This window comes from Anopheles marshallii, chromosome 3, assembly GCF_943734725.1.
Source record: "Anopheles marshallii chromosome 3, idAnoMarsDA_429_01, whole genome shotgun sequence".
Taxonomy (NCBI): domain Eukaryota; kingdom Metazoa; phylum Arthropoda; class Insecta; order Diptera; family Culicidae; genus Anopheles; species Anopheles marshallii.
In genome coordinates, this window is record NC_071327.1 from 51,188,881 (window position 1) to 51,206,616 (window position 17,736).

At 42.3% G+C, this 17,736-nt stretch overlaps 1 protein-coding gene across 1 annotated transcript; it reads left to right on the forward strand.

Annotated features, from left to right (window-relative positions):
* The first annotated feature begins 468 nt into the window (after positions 1–468).
* On the forward strand, positions 469–6,214 carry LOC128715006 (dual specificity protein phosphatase 18-like). The gene is made up of 3 exons (XM_053809888.1): positions 469–689; positions 5,568–5,814; positions 5,885–6,214. The coding sequence occupies exons 1-3, from the start codon at positions 469–471 to the stop codon at positions 6,212–6,214; spliced, it is 798 nt and encodes a 265-aa protein (XP_053665863.1).
* Positions 6,215–17,736: the final 11,522 nt, after the last annotated feature.

The window sequence follows — 17,736 nt, forward strand, 5'->3', positions numbered from 1 at the left end:
GTTTGTAGCAGGTATTTCACTCTAGCGAGGAATTTTTCGACGCTACCGCCATCTTACCATGACCACCCCATCTGTCAACCACATTTTCGGGTGGCAATCAGACGACTCACTGCGGCATTCAGCCCAAGCACATTACGGTTTAGTGTATTTCCACCCTCTAACCGATTCGTACGCAACTGGCCCGAGAGTTTTCCTGCGTGGTGAACGAAATTACCTTTGAACTAAACAGTGGATAGCTGAAAGTGTTCGGGTGAAAAGTAAAGTGAATCGTGTGTTTGTGCAGTTTTAACGATTAATAACTGAGCTGCAGTAGAGACAGACGTTAAATTAAAATTTCTCAAACTCACTCGTCCATTCAAGTGCACCGACGGGTGGGGGTTTGCAGCGAGCGTCATTAATTTCCGTGAAGACACAAAGACATTACAGACGCAGCATAACATAACTACGCAACTTACAGTGGACATAAACATGAAAGAGATAAACATAAACAGTGTGAATCATTCGGAGTTGCTGAGCGGTTGTCAGCCTCCGGTGCCGGTTCCTGTCGGCGTTACCAAGGTGATGGAGGATGGTGTCACCGGTGCGGTGCTGGACGGAAAGGGAAGCAATCAGATTCAAGCCCTGCTGGAACGCAACGAAAATCCGCCCGAAGTTCTGGCTGGCGCCACGCTTCACCGTCCGATGCGAACGTAAGTGTCGGGGGGGCGAGACGTAGAAGCGGACGTGTAAAAGTCGCCGGAAAAGCGAAAAGGAAGTGAAATTTTTTGGTCTCGATGTGTAACCGCCATTGCGCATGTACACAGGGGTTGGATACAAAGGAGAAAGGCCAAAAACTCTTTCCGAAAACAGGCGGCTTTTCGTGACGGTCAACGAACAATTTTGCGTACGGACATTGTGTCCTGAGTGGGAGCGTTGGGGGCGTTGGAGGAGCAAGATTCTTGACCTTCGTGTCTGTCTCCCTTTCTGGCGCGTCGCTGACATATGTGAGATAAAGAGGAAACAAAGATGGGCACGTTAGATTTAAACGGTATCTGTGAACGTGTCACTCGTTGCGGTGAGTGACATCTGCCTCGAGGCGCCGAAAAATTATGAGCCATGTTGAGTAATACGGGCCATGCTTTTCGTTGCTTACTTCGGTAACTTAATGTCGTTTTTTTCGACGCCATATTTGATGAAAAAACATCCCGGCTGATCATGATTGTCCCAAGACGGACCACGGACGCGGAAAACCGTTTGCTTTTCAAAGATATAAAGAATGCACGACTGACGCCAAAGTGCTTGCCATTGTGGCGAAAGAAAATGTGTGAATAGCAACATAAGTGAGAAGAGAAGGTAAAAACATAGGAAAGGGAAAAGAGAGCGAAAAGAAACCTTAAATTCACATTCCACGGCACGGTTTCGATCAAAAAGGCAAAGCTTTGCATCCACTTGGTTGGTGCGGGCGCATCTGTCGGCGACGGAGTCGGGATGGAATTGGACGGTTTCGCCACGAAAAAAATTCAAGGTAAAAGTCAAATTGTCGCGGAACGGGCTGGGTAAAAATAAAACCGCCACCATCGTGGTGACATGTGGTGGTGCTTGGGTGGCGGCTTCTGCTAGAAGCATACCGTTGCGAGAAGGACAGCATAGAACGGGTGGGCCTGGGATGGGCAAGATAAACCGATAGGAAGCAAAGAGCCAATGTTTTGCTCGTGTCGGTGTCGAATTTATGTAATGCAGGAATTTATGAGCTATTTAGAGAGTGGTTTTCGTTGGATGAGTAGATTTAACATGTGGAAGGTACGACTTGTGCCGTTTGATATGGGCGGCAGAATTCCTTCCCCAAAATGTAATGTTTGTAAGTACACGTGACGGACAGTATTTGTTTTTAGTTTAGCATCAGCCTTAGTTAGAATGAAACTAAATTCCCCGAATTCCCCGAAACCCGTGTGACACTAAAGCCTTGAGGTCCAAAGTATCGATCCTAAAAAGCTAATGGTTAGAGTATTTTTTCTAATTATTAATTATTATTTTCAGTATTAAATTAATTTTCCATTATGATGGCCAAATATGGTATAGTCGACAGAGTTTTACAAAGAGTTGAGTCCATCTGTTTCACACTTAAGAATATTTGAAATTAATGAATGTATCTGAATATTTGTTCCAAAAAATTTTAAATCATCAGTAATTTATGTGTTCTTCAGAGGTTCTAGAAACCTGACCTCTCTTGAGAAGTTATTAATTCTGAGTAATTCATAAATCCTCTCAGATTTATGAATCCTCACAGGTTCATAAATCTTTAACCAAGAATTCTCATACATTCATGAATATCTCAGGAAACACAATTTTAGGCTTATCGTTTTTCTTGCTTTATTTGCGTTCCATGCTAACGGACGCGGATAAGGGCAATGCAAAGTAATTTCTACGAATTATAAAATGAAATAGTTAGTTGCACACTCAGTCAGTTCAATCAGTTCTTATTCAACAAGCTGTAGCTCATATTTTACTTACAGTGTTTTATTTACTTACTTGTCCAGCGCTACAATTGCTTCTCGGTTTTGGCATGCTCTAGGCGTCCTTTAAACCGCTCCCGGACGAGCGCCGTCGTCAACTGATCCATTCCATTCCATCTTAATTTAAATACATAAAATTGTTTATTTCTTAACCAAAATTAATAGCAATAAGCCTTGTTTCCGGAGGGATTTGTCAGAGGATCTCTGAAGATTTAGCTCTTGATTGAGTGGTCATTAGAGACTCATACAACGACTCTTCACTAAAGATTTATTAAGCAAAAAGGCGTAAGCACGACCACCATAAATTTACTACAAATTAGACAAAACTAGGGATAAAACTTAAGATTGGACTTCAACGAGTAGGTCTTTATTACGTTTGAAAGTAAGACATATCATTAATGAGTCATAAATGAGTTGGTTTAGATTTAAATCGATCTTGAAATTAATATTGAAAGACGTCGCTTGTATAATAACTGGGAAAACGATATTATAAGCTTAATAAAGTTATCAATTGTATCATGAAATAAAATACTCCAAACTAATCACTACACCCCAAGGACATTATTATGTCGTTTCATTGGCCTGTGTCAATAGGAACGCTAATTACCTCATGTCCTGTCAATTTTTAAAAGACATTTTGGCAAGTGCAGCACATTAAACACGAACACGATAAATCGCCATTACCAGTGCCTTCGTTTGAAGTGTCTTCCCTTCTAGGCGAACAGTCGCCGAATGCTTTTGATCCTTTCGACGCGCAATACGGCGCAAAATGTCACTTTGCCGTAACCCTTCGTTGAGCCGATTGTTCTAAAAGGGAACCGATGTCGTCGGGAAATGGTTTAACGTGCTTGCAACGGTTCGTGATGGTAAACAACAAACGGTTTGCCCAGCCAACGCTATTCGCACATCAAAGTGACCACCTATGACCACGACGGAGGGTTGATGCAGCTGACAGGTTCAGTTGAGTCAGCACCACGTCGGACGGTTTTAGACAACAAAGCATCCACTCGCCCACAACGCGGGCGCATTATCGTTTCGCGAGGAGAAGTGCATGCAGCACACTAGCAGCGTCGAACACGCCTACATTATTGCATTGGCAATGTTCCATCTTTGGTCGTTTTTGGCTGCGAAGTTGATTTTAGGTGAGAAATTGGCTAGCAAAGCACCACGCGAAACGTAATTCGCTGCCTTCTTCGCAACGTCAACGAAGTGCAATGGTGAAAAAGGGATCCATTTTTCAAATGCCCCAGCATCACCCATTTGCCCTGTTGTCCAGCTGTACGGTCGAGTCATGTGAGACGATTTTTCATCTCAACCTGCCACTGGGTGCTGGGGCTGCACATTGGTCGGTGAGCGATGTGAGCGTGTTCGCGTGCGCTGTCGTGTCACGCTTCACTTTTGGCATTTCGGAATGTGGCTACCCGCCCAGCCCGGAGTTGTCCCCGGTGCTTCCTCCTCTGCATCTCGACTTTGAAGACTCGTGATCGGCCCAAGGAAGTAGATATGGGGGACACAAAAGGGACCAACAAATAGCAACCTTGTGAGTGTCCGTATGGCCCGCACAAACACACACACACCCTAGAGACGGACGGTGTAACATTTTTGGACGGTCGGGTTGTTACTCATCGACCTAAAAATTCCATTCTTCAGTTTTCCCGCCCGGACCACTCTTTTCCCCATATGTGTTGAAGTTTGTTAGGCGAAAATGAATGCGAACGATCAATCGTGCGCGGGTGAAAAGGGAGAAAGGAACAGATTTTCACGCAGATGTGATTTATTTTCGTGCCATAAACGACGAGTAAACAACGACAACCGGCTGGGGAGGTGTCTGTCTGGTGGATGGATCGGGTTGGTTTCATGGAAGTGAAGGATCTGTAGAACGCTCTTTCGAGCGCAAAGTGATCCGCTTTGTTGATCGGTTGCATTTGGTTGGTTCCCGTTGGCATGGAAACCTGGATAGGGTTGATGCTGGTCAAGGATGGTTTTGCGGGATGGTGTGGTCGGTATATTTGGGTCGCCGAGGTTAATGTGCCATTTGAAGGCGTTGTTTGTCGAATCGTTTGTGGAAGAGAAAAAGGAATGAGAATAATTTTATTGTTTGTTTGACTTTTGAGGTGGAAGGTGAACGAATTAAATGAATGAAAGGGTTTGGATCGGGGTTACGAAGTAAATCTAGCGATTTTTCTTGTGTTGGAATACGAACTTTATTACTTATTTAATTTATTACTTCTAATTACTTTATTGTCGTGATATTTATCTAAATTTAACGATCGCAAACAATTTTATCTCCTTCTTCATTTAATTTAACTGTAATATCAAATCTAGTTCATTTCGAAAAATGATTAAATCTTTTAAAACGAAATCCTTGAAAACTGGTACGAATGTGTCGTTCTGTACCGCTGTACAAATTTCGCCAACGAAGCCGAACAGTGAGAGCAAGCGTGACCGGTGGGTTAACCCACTGTGCAAACGTATTGCGAGTTGCATACATTTAGGAGCAGTGTGCAACTGGTGTAAATTATTAGGACAAGGGATAGAACATGTTTTTATTTTATCGTAAGTTTTTATTTACAATTTATACATTTTTTAAATAAATTAATCATAAATGAAATAAATGCGAAAATCAATTAACAAGGTTTGAAAACTGTTAATAACATGTAAATAAAATTGTTAAATAGAGTGAAACAATAGTTTAAATAGTTGAAAATTTAAATTATATTTTATACTTCCTCTACGACTCGACCTTAATAATTAGCGTATATGGATTGGAAAAAGAATTGAATTTTTGTTGGGAAACAAATTGAAAAGAAAAAAATTGTTGGGAAAGATGTTGTTGGTTGGTTGGTTGAACAATTTAAGAAACTTTGAATCGTTGGAGTTTTTTTTTGTCTCTGGAAGATATAGATGCTAAAGATGTGCGTTTGGATCGAGGGTTTGTTTTCCTTAGCTCGTTTATTTTGGTTCTACTATTTTGATTAGTGTGATGAAAACTTGATTTAACTAAAAATTATATTAAATTTATGTTATAATTTCATGTCAGAATATTTATCGCTGTTTAAATAACTTTCTTTACAGGTTTTCTCCAATCAGTGGTGTTTCGAAATTGTTAAAGAATCTTTATCTGTGCGGAGGAAGTGCTGCCTCGGTGGCAATGATGCAGCAACTCGGTGTGACCTTCGTGGTCAATGCTACCACCGTCACTGAATTGACTGATACACCACTTCCGGCGGAAGACACACGCTATCTAAGAATTCCGGTGAAGGATAACCGTGAGGCGAACCTGGAACGATATTTCCACGAGGTGGCGGACTTGATCGAGGAGGTAGGTGACAAGAGTGATAATGTTGAATCTTGAGTCGTAAAATAAAATATTCCACTTGCCTTAATTTTAGGAGTCCAAAGCTGGCGGAGTTGTGCTGGTGCATTGCGTCGCTGGTATCAGTCGGTCGGCATCCCTCTGTCTGGCCTACCTGATGAAATATCATCGGATGAGCTTAAAGGATGCATACAATCACATAAAAGACAAACGGCCCCAAATTCGACCTAACGTGTCCTTCGTCAAGCAACTGATGGACTTTGAGCAGAAGCTGTACGGTATCCGCACCGTCACGATGGTGTACTGTCACGCACTCGATCAGGAGCTGCCGGACATTTACGAGCCGGAGTTCCGCACGATGGAAATGTTGTACCAGAAGTTTCGACGAAACATTGCACGGCGTTAGGGCTATACATGCGGACATGCTTGAAATTATTCCACTTATTCCCTATTAAACTTTAGAATATGCGTGTAAGATGAATGTGACCCGGTGGGCTAGTGTTGCATGATCACCCAACGTCTCAGCTATTAATACTTCGCACGTGTGAAAACCGAAGACTAAACCGTAGGCCGATGGCTAGCGTTAAGACATGCGGCATCGGTCAGTGTCGCTGACCGGTCCATTATCTACTGATTTATGATAGTATTCTCCTTCTACAACTTTACGATACTCCAAGTCCCGGGAACTGGGCGACGAGAAGGGTGCGTCACTAGAACGGCCCGCATTGCATGCACATTGTATGTACTAAAATATTAATCTTTTATTAACTAAACCTAACAAGCGTCTGAAGACAGTGTGTACAGTGCTACACAGTGGTGATTATTTGATGTAAATCTAAACTCCGATATTCGTTGCACCATCCTTCGGCATATACGGCGGTTCGAAAAGCAAAACCAAAAAACTACAGTACAGTTAAGGCATCAACTTTCCTCAAGACAGGTCCCACTGATTCGAAACCACGTAAAAAAATTGCTGTGATTGGAACAAATGATAAATGTTAAGCGACAGGGCAAAGGCAAAGGATTTTGGTTCATTATTTCTCTGCCAAATTGTGTTTGCGAATTGCAGAACTGAGCGGTTGAGGGGAGGCAGATTTGTTTTTTTTTTAATCAACAGTAGATTTTAACTTTTAAAATCATTTACAATGATGTTGTACTACACACTCGCAAATAAATATTATGAAATAATTTATAGTTGGTGGATGGGTTGATTACAGTAGAAAGAAATGATTTGTGAAGACAAGTACAAAGAATTGTAGAGAATGTGATTAATGGTTTTAGAGGTCATGATTATGTTAACATGAATTTCACTAGGACATAAACTAAAATAATTACAACCTTTTTAAGGCAGTTTAATAGATGTTAAACAACTCAAATATTTATTCATCTTTCAATTATTTTCTTTACTTTATTTGTTTTGGTGTATTTTATACAAGCGTCTCAAATATAAAATCACACAAACCGATCGACAAGATCGATCTAAGGAAAGGGGTAATTAAGTAAATTAAAGTTCTACATTATTTCACCTTCCTATTAAAGTGAGTTCCGAGTTAAAGACCCCTTCATGGTCAGCGTGGTCATTAATATTATTTGGAGTAATTCATATGTGTAGAAGCATGAAAAGATTTTCTGTATTTATCCATCGTGTTTCAATGGCCAAGCTTATTATTAACTACTTTCTAAAGAAAACAAAACCACTGTAACAGCAAACCTCATCGTAGATTACACAATCGATTACAGAAGACATGTCAGCGAACCTGGCAAATGGCAGCGTTCCGTCGTATAGATTAAGATAAGACCCACCGTGAACAGTACGCTTTCAATGCTCAAGCGCCATCTTCGTGGCCCGTTATCGAACAGATGTGCGAACAAAGATGGAGAAAAAGAATGTCATCTCTAGGTTTGGACCCCAGCCCGGACAGCCCGGGATAAAGTCCACCAGCAAAACAGCCTCGACGACCAAGCGTATCATGGACTGGACAAACCTGACAAACCAACGTCCGTCGGATCCGTCGGTGATGGTGGGTAAGGGCGTCGCGAAGGTATCGAGCCCGCGAAGCTTTATGTTCGATGCGGCTCAGTCAATCACCTTTTCACCTACTTTTGACGACTGACGGAGAACTCGCGCGCGCGCCTCGGCAAAGAACAATAATCTTCCACTCTTGGCAACCGTCGGTGGGTATTGTGGGTGGGGACGAGTATAAGCGTAATGGAATGGACCTCCAGGTTCGTCTCCAACCCCTGACTGTCGACCATTTCCTTGGACCGGTCCATAGGAGCGGACGGAACGGATAGATGTTTATTCTCTTTTATCGTGTGGTATGCGTCAATAAGAGGAATGAATGGTGAAGAACAAAATCCCTCACAAAAAAAAAAAATATAGCCAACGTGATTCGTAAAGCAAAGAAAGACGGACCGAACGGACCAGACTGGACTGCGTGAGCAAAGAACGGGATTTTGAAAATGAAAATGATCAAAAAGCGTGACACCGAACGGGTGGTGACGTGTTGTTGTTTGCTAGCGGGAGCTGGATTGTGACAACACATTGTTGTTGTTGGCGGGGATGTTTTGATAAAGCTTTCCTATGGCAGCAGTAAGTCGGCTGACTGTTTAAGCTGCCTTTTGTTTTGACCAAACTATCAAATCGACCGTTGAGTCATATACATGCGTCATTGCTTGGAAGTGATCGTAAAGGCACTTGTATGCAGCAAAATATCTTCGCTATGGCCACATGATCCTATGATCCTGTACAGAAATGACGTTTTACACATATAGAAATGTACGTTAATTTTTTTTTTTGGTATAGATTCGTTCTTAAGCAGCTGATACGTTCTTGTCTTTCAGTAAAGTAACATCTGAGCTTCCTTTCGGCAAATTTCTGAAAAATTGTCTTGAACTGTGATGAAAATCTCTTAGTCTAATACGGCTCTAAATATTATATAAAGTTCTCATAAACGTGCAGTTCCAGAATTCTGTTAATATCGGAACTCTTATCACGATTCCTAGCCATCGTATTATTCCTGTTATCAGTCCACTATTAGGATATCTGTTTTCAGTACATTCAGTAATTCAGCTTTTTTCTGTCCGGTTTATTTTCAAAAGAACAGACAATACCCTAAATGCCATTTTGATGGTCTACAAGAACGTAAGAGGTAAGGAATTTAGACAAAATTGGAATTTTGGTAAGCAATGCCACTCAGATTGTTCTATATCCTATTTATGAGTAACTCAAACTTGTTGTTTGATGTTATATTAGATGTAGTACTGTTTTCCGTACATATTGAGTTCTGACATCTTCAAAATCAACAGCAATAGAACGAACTGTTGATGACTTGAATCATTTAAAATCTATTTAAACTTCAGTGGGCATATAAACTTCGTAAGTTTGACTGATATTTCAACTCTGGCTATTTAAAGTTACAAACAACCAGCAACTATGCTAAGTTATGTATGATAAATGATATGCTATGAGATATTTACACCTTGACCTTTTGTGTATTGTATATAAATTTATCTTAAAAATGGTAGTGATCGACATACAAGCGTCGGTATCACTTAAAATTAAGTTATGTGATCAGGAATGGCGTATAGAAAATGAGGCTTGTATAAACAAGGATGAATAAATCCCAATACTTCTTGGAAGATAGTGCATATAGTTAGTACCATATATTATAATATTGTTTTAAATGTTTAATGTTATATTTAGAGATAATAAACAATTTCTTCTCCAATATTACGGGATAGTATTGGATAGCTGGATGCAAATAACTTTCTTTATTGCTTTGGCCATGCTACCCTAGAGGAAGACCTTTAACCTAGAACGATATAGTTTTGTGAAATGTTAAGCTAGAATCATAAAGCAGGAGTTAATACTCCCAATTACATATGCAAGCAATGCTTGCGTTACCGATCATGTTAGCCGGCACACCAATGCAGGGTGGATGTATCATCGATATGCCGGAAGACGTTCAAAGTGAATCAATTGGAGTTCTGTTTAGTTTGAAATGAAAATGATTCGTTGCACTCGCCAACGGCCATAAATTACTTTTGCAGCTTACGATCGGTCCGGTTGGCAATGTTCGTTTGAACCCGGGAGCATACTCCTACCCCGTACCCAATCTCATCTTTATGCATCAGCGGGTCTTATTCATGGTCGATCTTGGATCATCCCGAATGCGCTCCTGACTTGACGGTTGGCCATTTATTACATGCATCAAGTGCAGATTGAACGTTTTACAATTCAACGGTTTGGTGAATACGTTACAGCGACCGTTGGCCTTTACGTTTACGCCCCTGTACGTAATTCCAACGGGCGTTCTAGGTTCTGATCTTGTGATCTTGAAAGACACCTTCATTGCATCCCATTGCATGTATCCTGCTGGCGCACAGAGCACACCCAGCAGTGGTGCTTTCCATACCTCGGCGAGCGTATTATTGCGCGAAAGTTGAACCACCTCAGCGCGAACCGATCACTCGCGATCCAAAGCCGGGCGAGTTCAAGTTCGTACAATGACACCATTTCGGGCACTGGGTGTACTTCCGCCTGCCACATCTCTCCCATCTTTCACCTCATGTCGTCTATCGGTTCATTTGTAGGTCTCGGTTGTTTTTTGTGGGGAATGGTTTTTGTTGTTGTTATTTTGGCCAGAGGAGAGAGAGAAACAAGCAAATTTATGCAACATGTTATGCTCAGTCGGTCGGATGGCCGGTCGATGGCATTTCGGGTATGAGAGCACAATTCGTGATGTATAGATTGGTCGGGACGAGAAGATGGGGAATATTTTCTCTGCCCTGCCCGTTCGGGTTGATAGAAATTTGGGGAGTTGAAGCAGTAGTTGAGCGGAGCGGTTTCGGCTAGTTCGTCTGTCTTTGATACGAATTAAGTGCAATAAAATATGCGAAATGAGAGCATGCGCGAAGAGATACAGTTATCACACTATTTATGTTTTTATTAAACCCAGGTGTTGTCAGCCAAAAGAGAAAACGTCCCGGCATGGTGTTGAGTCACAAGACGCGTCTGTAAACTGTGAAATTTTGAACTATTGATCACAATTACTGGAGTTTGGAATTTGAAATCCTTCTAACGAAGGATGGATCTGTGACCATAAATACAATGTTTCTTAAACATCTTTACCTTAACCTCAGCTATACCATTTTAAATGGCCGCACTAAAGAACCAAACTTGGAAACAGCCCCAGGAACTCCGGCGTCGCAAGTAATAGTTTTGACATGCTGCATCACATGATGGCCGAACACGTAGCGAATTATTCAACGTACCGCTGCGGGAAGAGCGATTACAGCATCAAACTTGATCCTAACCTTTTACGGCATCGGGCAATCGCCAGAACCGAACGGACAGAGCTTAAAAGATGGCCGACCGGGCACTAATCCACTCCTTCCCCAGGGCCTGCTTTAACACCGGATTGTGCAGATGTTAGAAGGCTCCAGTCCCCTTGTCGCCCTCGGTCAACCGGGAACAACCGTCACGGAGAAAGGTTGAAAAAGGAATCGAAAAACAGAAAACAATCCCTTCCCGCTGGACGTGTGGGGGTTGCCATGGGAAGTTTGATGGCGGTGGTGGTCTGCGATGGAGCGCAAAAAGCTCTCGTTCGCGTGCATGAAAGCTCTCCCTTCGAAGCGAATGGTACGCGATGGAATGGGGTGGAAAAAGGGGTGGAAGTGGAAGGAGGAGGGGAGAATCGAGTGGGGAAAGGGATGGTGGGGTTGGTGGGTTGTGCTGTCTAGTGCAAGCTATTCCGTTCATTGGGTCAACCGTCAGCGCGAGGTGAATGAACCCGTGGTCGTCATCGCCTTATGCCCAGCTTCCCAACACCTCTACGTTGCAACGTTCGCAATGTCAGGGACGAATTGTGAGGAACAGAGAGAAAGGAAGAGAAAAAAGAGATAGGGGAGGAATGTGTGTGTGTGTGAGAGAGAGAAAGATAGAGAAATGAAGGAAGAGTTGAATACGGTACAAGAAAAAGCTGTTTCTTCAATGCAAGTGGCACTATCGGTATCGTCGCTATAGGTACAGTGCTGTGTCATGAATCATTCTGATTTTGCTCAACATGAATTTCTTTTATTTTATTGTGCTTCTCAAAGATTTAAAGCAATCAATTAATAAGTTATTTTAAACTTTTTGATCAATGAGAAGATAAACTTAAACATTGTTGTGCCATTTTCATTAAACAGTTGCTTATAGGAGTTAAATCTATTAAAAAAGCATTTACAGTAGCCGTCTTTTTTAATTTTAAAAAAAGATTTAATTAAATTTTCTGATTGTGTAAAAATTTGCTCTCGCAGGAGAATACTTTTATAAAAAAAGAAAAAAAAAATGTACAGAAGATTATTGTTGTAAGATTTATTCTAGTTTTTTTTAGCAAACTCTGTACTTATAGGAGAATTATGAGAAATTAGGGACTGTATGATGGGCTAATGTATAAGTGTAAATGGCATCCACTGTACGCTGAGTAAGGGTAGCTGATTTTGTTTCCCTTCCACCCGTATTTCGATCATTAAGCAAGACGTTGGATAAGACAAATCTCGTAATTGTGTAGTGACTGTGTACTCAGCATCTTTGCTAGTGTCAGATGTGTCCCGTAGATCTCTCTTCTTCTCTCACTCGATCTCTGTCCCGCTGTGCGCAAAACAACATCTTGTTCAAGTAATATCATACAAAAAGGGTGTAAGCGAAATGCAAGCTGTTTTTTCCCACCCGAGGGCCGTTTGAGCGAAAAGGAAACAACGTCGTTCAAGATCAGCAAAACAGTGCTGGCGCGGCTGTATAACACGGGAAATGCCACAGACTGGCTTGGCTTACGTCGTCGATACGCGCCGTGGTATTGGTGGCAATGAAAATGGAGCGACCGGGTCCGTGGTCAATGAACTTTAAGGTACGGCTCTCCGAAGAGTAGCCAGCCGTTCGCGCTTAGCGCCGCGGTCAGTTGCGCACGATGACGTCCGCACGGTTGTTCGCGCGCGCACAGCTGACGTCCGTAGAGCGGGTTGCGCGCTGACCCACTTCCTTTTGGGCCACAACTCGACGTCAAGACCCTTTCTGCTGGGGGGGTGATTTCGGACCGTGGCCCCGTGGCCCTACCACATTGCCCGCACGTCGTCATCGCTGTGTCGTGACCGAAAGCGCGTGTCCGTGGCGTGTAGATTCCGTGATTTCCGGATTCGGTGATGCTGTTTGTTTGGCGATGGGTTTGTTGCGATGTTTGTGGTATCGTGGTATCGCTGCACCAGATAGGACTGGGCGATGGGATAGACCACATAGCAAAGATAAAGGCAAACCATTTGCCAAACATGGCCGTGTACTGTACTGGGCACTGTTGCGGCACATTCCATTGCCAGTTCGTGCAGCTAAACTGGAGACCCGCAGGGTACGGCGTCATTTTTACGTCACTTTTCGCCGATGCATTATCTAATGCGAGCGCTTTAGCAGTTCTGTTCGGTTTGCAGCCGTGCAGATCGTGATGGTACCCGCGGCCAAATGGGATGCGCGACTTTGGAAGGCTTAGGAAGGACACGATCGATGCGAGAGAAAAAAACCGAGCTAAACAAAACTAGGACAAAGTCATTTGTGGCGGTGGTTGCAGTTTTGTTTGCGACGAGCCTGGAAGAGATGGCGGACACGATGGGAAGCGCAATAATAAAATATCTCATCATGGGAAACGTAACACACATCTTGGTTGGCGGCTATTGGGCGGCTTCGCGAGTTATGCCCTCACGTGCCCTTGTGAGAAGTAATGGCACTGCATTGTGGGACCATCAACACGTAGGAATTATGGACATAAAGGAAGAACTATAAAATGTTTTACGGAACATTATGGGAGAAGAATGGTTTGTTGAGTTACAGTGGGTCAAATTTATGGAAGACAATCGGTCAATGAGACGTTTAAGTACTCGATGCATTGCAAATGACATTAATTCCAACATTCATCGATACATTCATTGTCCAGAATTAAGGAGAATAAGAATTTCTAGGTAGCTTTATGAACGTTATTTGTAAGTCACGACATGAAGCATTCTCTGGCAATGATGGGAGTTTTTATTGAGATTTAGTTACTTAGCTTAGCAAATTTTCTTTGAGAAGATTAAAAGAATATAAGATTTTGCATCCTATTCTAATACTGAATAAAAAAAGAGACGATAAAACTTTTGGAGATATGTGTATAATAATAAAAAATATGTTTTTATTATTTAAGAATTTTTTTTTTTTATATTTTTAGATTTAAGATCCAGATTTTAAGAAATAAAGTCAATTAAAGTACAAATGTTCATCTATTATGCAATTCTAGGAAACCTATCCCCCCCCCCAACCTTCCCTCCCTACCTCCCTTTAGTGATTGACGTCATTAAAATGCGCATGAACTGATGCTTTTGTGCTCTCGTCTGCTAACAAAATGAGCTCCTATCTTTTTTCGACTGAATGGAACAAGCTGCAAAGCAACGCGCAACACACACTGATAGCGCAACCCAGAATTGCATATCGGCCACGATGCACTGCGCACTGCGACACTGAACTGCAAGGTCATGCGAAACACAAACGGAGCCAACTAGTGCAGCTGATAGAAGTGACAAGATGTCACACCGAAAGGGCCACACAAACGCAAGATCGCCGACATCCGACGGGAACTCACTAGCGCTCGATGGCGTCTTCCAAGAAACGCGAGATGGGGCAACCTGCACACAAAGCTGCAAGTGCAAACATGTACAGTGTGCGTGTCGCTGTGTGTGTTTGCATTTGACGGTTGAGTGAACACAAACTTGAACTTGTAACTACTAATAATAGTGTCTAGAGCAGCCGGACGGTAGTGCGTTTTGTGTGCGCAAATGCAAACGAGCGCGAGAAGATGCATTCTGCGTGTGTTTGTACAGCCGGTGTATGGGAGAGTTTTCAGCTTAGATGAAGATGCACGCAAGCGCACGCGATACCGCACTACTGCCGCGAGGTAGAACGAAGCCGTCGGGTGGAACGGACGGCAGTGTTCTAGCGCTACAATGGGGATAGATTGATCGGAACGTAAGGCGCCGTCCGATGATAATGAGGAAGTACAGAACGCGCTCAAATTGATGGTCAAGGTAGCCAGGCAGTGGGGCCGGTGCATTCGAGTAGAACACATGAGCCAGGGTGCATCTGCTTGCCAGTCCGTCGTAAGGAAGGAAGCATATGTGCAACGAACAGAATGCGTTTCTTCCGGCGGTAGCATTAGAGGGTAAGAAGAGTTGAAATTAATACTATTCCAAGGTCAATGATCTTTTCTGGTAGGTTGCGTTTTCAGTTGTAAGCTACTGAAGAATAGAAATGCATGCTACTAGATAGACCATTTGATATCATCGTGATCAAACTTGATAGTTCGAGGCAAAGAACTGATATGCTTCATGATTTAACAAGAACAAATGTGTTCCAACGAATATGGATGTTATAAATAATTTCCACTTTAAAGAATATTTTTATTATGAATTTAGACATTATTAAATGTTATATGTTTCAACATAACTGTTGATTTTTTTTTTAAATATATTGAAGATCGTTTTTCTTCTACCATGCTTATCTAAACCAGTATCAATGGCTGACAAAGTTCGCTTTCGTAATGAGTCGTTTTTCTCAGAACTCTTGATCGCTTCACTAACGGTGGGTAATTTTTCATACACCGTGAGTATTAGACTAATGAAAAACACATGTATGTTCAAAACCCGCAACGTGTGTCTTCATTCCCGCAATAACTATCCATAATGTATGTTTCTTCCGCACAGCGTCAGTAATTATCAATCACCTTTCAGGGGTTTTCTTTCCGACCCCCCTGGACCAGCCGCTCATTAACAGTCGTACAGTCGACAAACAGACGATAGCGCCCGATCGTGGAGCACTAGATAATGCAACTGACCTTAATAGTAGGCCCCGCGTAACGCGCACTTATCACCGTCCCGAAGCCGAGACATTACACATGTAATTCCGGAAGCCGCACATGTAAGTGCGGAATCTCAGACTGTCTTTTCCATTGCTCCAGTCTCACACACTTTCTCACACGCGACGTGCCGGAGGGGCTCGACTGCGGCTGTGTGTGGGGTAATGGGCTGAATAGCATCCCGAGTGCATTAGTGCACGCACACGGTTCGATCGTGGAAGAGCACCATAATCGTTTCTGACTGGTACATGCAAAACGTATGTTGGGCTCAAGCTACGAACATTTGTCAAACAGATGAACCTAGGTTGACGTTTGGGGAGCTTGAAGTCATTAGCACTTGAATCTTTTAGACTTGAAGCATATAAACTCGTATATTGAAAGCAAATTGCAAGAGGCTCTGGAAATATATTTGCATATTTTATCTTTAAATTGTGCATTATTTTATAAATAGGACAATTTCAATTCATTTGAAGTGTCCACTGAGAAGTATATTATATAGCTGAACGACACTTCTGTCTTATAATTTACCAATTTTCGCCGTAAAATTGGACAACGTTCTCTTACCATGACGTCTCACATCTTTTAATAGCCACCATAATCAAAAGTTGTTGCCGCGTCCATCTTACCTCGGCGGTCAGTGACTTCGTGATGTTGTGCATCGTGAAAGGCGGAAAGGCAAGCGAATGCATAAAACCGAATGAACCACTTTTCCCTCGCGGCACTCGGCCAACTCGAAGCGATCGCCGCGCTCGGAGCAACAGATAAAACCGAAGGCCAACAGATCATTGTACTGTTGCGTTTTCTATTACGAAACCGAAAAGTATGTTAATGACCTCGACTTCGGTCGAACGGCACGAGGACCCTAGTTTTCGTCTCTTTCGTTCACGGGGACGGGCAGTTGCAGTCGTGCAGATCTTGGGGGGGTTTGGATTGTGATTTCGTCATTTGTTCGGGACCGGGGGGAAATGATTTAAGTTTCGTTTCCGATATGCGATTCCCGGAGGCTGCGTTAGGTGATATAAAAGAAGGGGGTTCTTGGGAGGGTTCTGCCACCCCGTGGGTGAGGTGTAGGTGTTCGAACTTTTGAAGTTGTCTGTATTCCACTGCTCGAGATTGTTGTCGAACCACAGCAGGATGTGACGAATTTGCAAACTGTTCGAGGTTGTTGTTGTTGGTTTTCATTGGAAGCAAAGGTGGGTTAAGTTTTCGGCTTGCTATTGTTGTTTTTTTTTGTTTTATGGCGGCTATTCACCTAGAAACGGTGGCCTTTTGGGCGAACTGGTTCTAGGCTTAGAGCCCAGGTGATCGTGGGCTGTGGCGTTAAAGATTCCGGCCAAAATCTACCGTTAGCCGTGTTAACTTGTTTTGGTTGTTCGTTGTCAGTCGCCAATCGTGTAGGATTTAGCGAATTGGAAGGAAAAGGACGCTTGTTCTCTTTATGTAAGATTAAACGTAAGTTTAAACCATGAAACAATACTATGGAGAAGTGATATAATAATAGATGCTTCAAATAGTCGGACATTCTTTATACATAACATAACAATATAAGATAACAACACTGATCTAACAAATTTTACAAAGTTCAAATACAATTTCTCAATTATTTCCTGATCGAATAATAATTCAGAACAAACAACTGCTGTTTTGAACCATTGCATTGCCAAGTCGTATATAATTTATATGTAAATGACAGTTTTTTTTATATCCTATATAAGTGAGCGCCTATGGTGAGAACCTATATTGTGAGATGTTTGATGTGAGCTCGCAAAGAACTTGTTCCAAATAGATTACCTTTTTGGTATCACCAGTTACTTTCTTTGGTGAATTGTGGAGAACTCTAGTATTTTTTTTATTGGTGATGTAATATTTGTTTAAAGGTATTATGGAACATGATTTGGAAGATAGATGAGCAAAAGAAAGCTCTAGCCACTTTATGTCCAGGAAATGTCCTTCAGTTTAATTCTCCAAACACGTTATTCTTAACCGTTCACGCTACCCTGTACATTAAAGAGAG